Below are 6537 nucleotides of genomic sequence, written 5' to 3'. Positions count from 1 at the left end.
GGGGGCGGCGTAGGGGGCGACGGGGTGGGCGTCATCTCCTCCACCATGATCGAGCAGTCGGAGCCGCTGTAGCCCAGCTCGCAGAAGCACTTGTTCTCGTTGGTGCAGTGCTGCAACCCCCAAACCGGGTCAGAAACCCCTGCAGCTGCAGGCGGCGCAGCCTCTCACCCCATGCCCTGAGCACTCAGCTGCAGCGCTATTGGTGGGGCACCGCTCCTGCGTCACGTGCGAGAAGATGGCGATGCACGATTGGTTGATGCAGATCAGGTTGTCGCCGCAGGGGGTGCCGCTGCGCACCAGCCCGAAGGGGGGCAGCTGGTCGGGGTCCCCATTGGCCTCGCGGCTGCGCAGGATCGACCTGCGGAGCCCCACGCGTGCGCACAAGAAATCGCCAGCAAACCTCTACTCACTTGCACTCGAACTCTTCGGTGCCCACGTTCGTGATGGTTCGGTAGAACTGCTGGTCCTTTTTCTCGAGGGCGGGGTAGCGGCCGCCCAGCTGGCACTGCAGCGAGCCGCAGCGGACGTTTTCCGGGCTGCACTCCAGGTAATTGTCGCTCTTGTCCTTGCCGCAGTGGCCGTGGATGGAGCCCTTCGAGTTGAAGATGTCGAAGCACTGCTGCGCCGCCCCGATGCTACCTGCAGCCAATAGCAGCGCGTGTTTAGCGCTAAGGGGCGGGGCCTAGGTGGGCGTGGCCTTACCGTAGCCCCAGAGTTGCTCGCACTGCGCAGTCAGGGTGGGGCAGTAGCCGTGGAAGCACTTGCCCTTGTCCTTGTCGCTCCCGCAGGGACTGCCGTTCTTCTTGTGGATGTCCGGCGGGCATTCGCCCGACTCGCCCGAACATTGCTCGGGCAGGTCGCACTCGTTGGAGGCCTCGCGGCAAATGATGCCTTTCTCCTGCAACATGGCAACGTTGCCCAGTGGGCTTCAAAGGTTAAGTTTCGCGCTGCTGGTTGCTCTGGTTTTGGACGATTTAGCCAGCTTTGGGCCGAAGGAGGCGAAATTCCCTGCGGAATTTGCACTGAGTGGCCTGTTTGCCAAATTTTGCTGCCGCATTGTTGTCAAGAGTTTAGCCGCAGGGCAAGTTTTGCAGGATTTCGGCCGAAAGGGTGAAGGCGAGCTTGCCAATGGGGTGTTTTTCGAAAAAGTCGCCTTAACTTCTAAATTAAAGGTGCCAGGAATATTCCGAAGGTGCCGCAGGAAAGCTGCTGAAATTCGCCAGAAAAAGTGTGGGGTAGACTTTTTTGCTAAAGCCAGCCGCTAGTGAGACACTGGCGTTTAAAGCTTTACTTGGGCCAAATTGGAAAACTCGCCTCCTCCATCGGTCTGAAAGTTTCTATTAATTGATTCTGTTAGAAAGAAGACAATTTTTGGTAAGATTAAGTAACTGGCTTTCGAAAAAGGAATTATAGAGCGTCAAATGAGACCAAATTTTCGCAAATTGAGCTAAAATGAGTGAAGACAAACTGGAAAAATGGAGCATTTGGCGAAAAATTGGACTTAACTCCGAAACGTAAAATGATGCGAAAATTCCTGGCACGCCACTGGAAAGCGCATTAAAAACCCCACAAAAAATACGCTATCGACTTTTCTGAAAAAATGTTCGCAAGTGAGCCACTGGCGTTTAAAGCTCCACTGGGGCCAAATTGAAAAACTCGCCTCCTCCATCGGTCTGAACCTTTCAATTAATTGATTATGTTAGAAAAAAGACAATTTCTGGTAAAAGTAGGTCACTAGCGTCTGCGAAAGGATTCATAGAGCGTCAAATGAGACTAAATTTTCAAAAATTGAGCTAAAATGAGTGAAGAAACACCAAAAAATGGAGTATTTGGCGGAAAATTGCACTTAACTCCGAAACGGAAAATTATACGAAATTTCTTGGCACCCCGCTGGAAAGCGCATGAAAAACACCATGAAAAATCCTCTATCGACTTTTTGCGAAAATGGTCCGGAAGTGAGCCACTGACGTTTAAAACTCTAGTTGAGCCAAATTGGAAATCTCGCCTCCTCCATCGGTCTGAACGTTTCTATTAATTAATTCTGTAAAATAGAAGTCAATTTTTGGTAAAATTATTTCACTAGCGCCTAAAAAAGAATTTATAGAGCGTCAAATGAGACTAAATTTTTCCAAATTGAGCTAAAATGAGTGACAAGAAACTGGAAAGATGGAGTATTTGGCGGAAAATTGGACTTAACTGCGAAACGAAAAATGATGCGAAAATTTCGGGCACGCCACTGGAAAGCGCATGAAAAATCCCAGAAAAAATCTGCAATCGACATTTTTGCAAAAATGCGCCGGAAGTGAGCAACTGCCGCTTAAAGCTCCAGTTGGGCCAAATTGGAAAACTCGCCTCTTCCATCGGTCTGACCGTTTATATTAATTAATTCTGTTTAAAACAAGACAATTTTTGGTAAAATTAAGTCACTAGCGTCTGAAAATGGATTAATAGCAAGTCAAATAAGACTAAATTTTAAAAAATTGAGCTAAAACGAGTGAAGAAAAACTGGAAAAATTGAATATTTGGCAGAAAATTGGACACAACTCCGACACGGAAAATGATACAAAAATTTCTGGCACGCCACTGGAAAGCGCATGAAAAACCCCACAAAAAATCCCCTGTCGACTTTTTTGCTAAAATGGGCCGGAAGTGAGCCACTGACGTTTTAACCACTTCCTCCATCGGTCAGAACGTTTCTATTAATTGATTGTGTTAGAAAATAGACAATTTTTGATAAAATTAAGTCACTGGGTTCTGAAAAAGGATTCATAGAGCGCCAAATTGGGACCAAATTTTCGCAAATTGAGCTAAAATAAGTGAAGACAAATTGGAAAAATCGAGTATTTGACAGAAAATTGGACTTAACTCTGATTCGGATAATGACACGAAAATTACTGGCACGCCACTGGAAAGCGCATGAAAAACCCCACAAAAAATCCCTTGTCGACTTTTTTGAAAAAATGCGCCGCCAGTGAGCCACTGACGTTTAAAGCTTCAGTTGGGCCAAATTAGAAAACTCGCCTCCTCCATCGGTCTGAATGTTTCTAATAATTAATTCTGTAAGAACGAAGACAAATTTTGGAAAAATTAACTCACTAGCGCCTGAAAAAGGATCCATAGAGCGTCAAATGAGACTAAATTTTCGCAAATTGAGCTAAAATGAGTGAAAAAAAACTGGACACATGGAGTATTTGGCGGAAAATTGCACTTAACTCCGAAACGGAAAATTATACGAAAATTTCTGGCACGCCACTGAAAAGCGCATGAAAAATCCCAGAAAAAATCCGCTATCGACTTTTTTGAAAAAATGTCCCGGAAGTGAGCAACTGCCGTTTAAAGCCCCAGTTGGGCCAAATTGGAAAACTCGCCTCCTCCATCGGTCTGAACGTTTCTATTAATTAATTCTGTTAGAAAAAAGACAATTTCTGGTAAACTTAAGTCACTAGCGTCTGAAAAAGGATTCATAGAGCATCAAATGGGACCAAATTTTCAAAAATTGAGCTAAAATGAGTGAAGAAAAACCGGAAAAATGGAGTATTTGGCGGAAAATTGGACTTAACTCCCAAACGGAAAATGACACGAAAATTCCTGGCACCCCACTGGAAAGCGCATTAAAAACCTTAGAAAAAATCCCCTCGCGACTGTTTTGCTAAAATGCACCGAAAGTGAGCCACTGACGTTTACAGCTCCAGTTGGGCCAAATTGGAAAACTCGCCTCCTCCATCGGTCTGAACGTTTCTATTAATTAATTCTGTTAGAAAGAAGACAATTTTTGGTAGAATTAAGTCACTAGCGTCTGAAAAAGGATTCATAGAGCGTCAAATGAGACCAAATTGTCAAAAAGTGAGCTAAAATGAGTGAAGGAAAACCGGAAAATGGAGTATTTGGCGGAAAACTGCACTTAACTCCGAAACGGAAAATTATACGAAAATTCCTAGCACCCCACTGGAAAGCGCATGAAAAACCCCACAAAAAATTCCCTGTCGACTTTTTTGCTAAAATGGGCTGGAAGTGAGCCACTGACGTTTAAAACTCTAGTTGGGCCAAATCGGAAATCTCGCTTCCTCCATCGGTCTGAACGTTTCTATTAATTAATACTGTTAGAAAGAAGACAATTTTTGGTAAAATTAAGTCACTAGCGTCTTAAAAAGGATTAATAAAGTCAAATAAGAAAAAATTTTCGCAAATTGAGCTAAAATGAGTGAAGACAAACTAGAAGGACGGATTATTTGGCAGAAAATTGGACTTAGCTCCGAAACAAAAAATGATACGAACATTTCTGGCACCCCACTGGAAAGCGCATGAAAAACTGCACAAAAAATCCCCTGTCGACTTTTTTTCTGAAATTGCGCCGCAAGTGAGCAACTGACGTTTAAAGCTTCAGTTGAGCCAAATTGGAAAACTCGCCTCCTCCATCGGTCTGAACGTTTCTATTAATTGATTGTGTTAGAAAATAGACAATTTTTGATAAAATTAAGTCTCTGGGTTCTGAAAAAGGATTCATACAGCCCCAAATGGTACCAAATTTTCGCAAATTGGGATAAAATTTCAGAATTTGTCAAAAGAAGCGCATTTTTAGTCAAACAAATTTTTCTATTTTTTACGTTTAAAAATTGATTTCTTCGCTTAAGGGCTGGTTACGAAACTGCTGCGTTTCGGCCTTTGTAGCCACATGTTGAAACAAACTACACATAACGTTTCGAACCTTTTGCCCTTCTCAGGACATTTTTCAGAATTTGTCAACCAAAATCGATAGCAAAACTCCAAGGACGCCCCTGCAAAGACCATGAAAAGCCCTTCAAAAAATCTAGTATGCACTTTTGGTCTAAAATCCGTTCCAAGTGAGCCACGGGCCTTCAAAGCAGTGGTTGGACGCAATTGGAAAATTCCGCACCCTCATCAGTCTGAACGCTTGGTTTCATGGATTTTGCAGAGAAAAAAAATGTTTTTCATCAGTTTGGAAGGCGGACTTCCCAGGAGACCTTCTACAGGCCTGGACGAATTTTGGCGTGTCCGGACAGCCGATGAGGAGCCTCCAAATCCCGAACTAAAAAACTGGAAAACTCCTCACCCTCACTACTGTGAAACGTGAGTTTTCCTGGGGAAACTTTACCAGACATAAAGGGGGTTTGTTCAGGGGAAGGTTGGGCAATTGCATGGCTAACACTATTAACCCTTTGCAGACTTTTACCTTCAGCCTGCAGTTATCACAGCACGGGCCACTCGCACACCTCGACTCGGACTTCAGCTTGCACGTCAACGGATCGCAGCACGGATCGTACGTTTCGCACGTTTCGATGCTCCCACAGTCGCACTCCTCACCCTCATCCACCACATTGTTGCCGCACGTCCTCCTCACCTGAAACCCTCCACACGTTCAGCCCCCAGACAGACACTAATTGCTTTTTTGCAAACTTCTTTTCGGGTATTTTGCCTCAACATTTCTTTAAATTCAATCTTAATATCAAATAGATTATTTATAAATCCTCATACGACATCAACACACAAGCCACGAAAATCTTAAGCAGAGCAAGTGAAGCTTTAGTTAGAGGAAGAATTCAATATCACAGATTAAATAAAGTCAAACTCAAAAACGAAGTACTTGACTTTAATCATATATGTAATTCCGCTAGTAGAACCTATGAAGGAAAATTTATTATTCAAAAACAAATTCATAGCTATAAACTAGAAAAATTGCTCAACGACAAAATCAAAATAGACATTTTTAGTATAAAAAATAAACAACTACAAATTTATCTAATAAATCATTAACCGAAGCCGAAAAACTCGTTCTTTCTAAAGGTTTAGATTTTTCAATTACCCCAAAAACCGTTCCAAAACTTGATTTTATTTCGAGTATAGAAGAAACAACTCAAAATTTACCTGAAGAACCACAGGAAGAATTTCGCATAAGATCAGAAACAATTCTAGAAAAACCTTTGAAAATTAAACAAAACATAAGCCTAATAGAGCAAAAAGCATTAATGTCCTTAAAAAAAGATAAAACAATCAAAATTTTGCCTGCTGATAAAGGTCATGCGACTGTCATCATGGATTAGAATATCTATGATCAAAAAATTAATGAACTTTTAAATGACAAAAGTTATTCAGAATTAAACAAAAATCCAACAGAACGTTTTGAAGGACAAATTTATAACACTTTAAAAAAATTAAACATGAATTCACAGATTACGTTAGATCAAAATTAACACCACATTTTTACGGAGTTCCAAAAATTCATAAAGCTAATATTCCTTTACGACCAATTGTTAGTAGTATAAATTCACCTACACATCCTTTAGCCAAATATCTTTTAAACATTTTAAATCCCCTATTAAATAACACAACTTTCTATATTGAAAATTCTGAACATTTTTCACAAAAATTATCAGACATAGACATAAATCCAAACCATATTCTAGTAATTTTTGATGTTGTTGGTCTATTCACTAACGTTCCTGTTGATAAAACTTTGAATATCATCAAACAAAAATTACAAAAGAACGCACACAACTAAGCATTAACACCATTATTGAA

At 41.8% G+C, this 6537-nt stretch overlaps 1 protein-coding gene across 1 annotated transcript in view; it reads right to left on the bottom strand.

Moving 5' to 3' along the window:
* Window positions 1-6537, bottom strand: part of LOC109535702 (zinc metalloproteinase-disintegrin-like atrolysin-A) — a gene marked incomplete at its 3' end in the record, with an annotated part of 92283 nt that continues 85746 nt past the window's right edge. The window contains 5 exon segments of the mRNA XM_048663056.1: window positions 1-110; window positions 169-358; window positions 411-639; window positions 703-898; window positions 5192-5359. Of these exon segments, the coding sequence (XP_048519013.1) occupies window positions 1-110; window positions 169-358; window positions 411-639; window positions 703-898; window positions 5192-5359 (893 nt within the window).

The sequence above is a fragment of the Dendroctonus ponderosae genome, unplaced genomic scaffold, assembly GCF_020466585.1.
Source record: "Dendroctonus ponderosae isolate FM_Combo_2020 unplaced genomic scaffold, Dpon_F_20191213v2 Dpon_F_20191213_12, whole genome shotgun sequence".
Classification (NCBI taxonomy): domain Eukaryota; kingdom Metazoa; phylum Arthropoda; class Insecta; order Coleoptera; family Curculionidae; genus Dendroctonus; species Dendroctonus ponderosae.
Note: the sequence above shows the minus strand (reverse complement) of the source record. Positions and strands in the feature narration are given on the sequence as shown.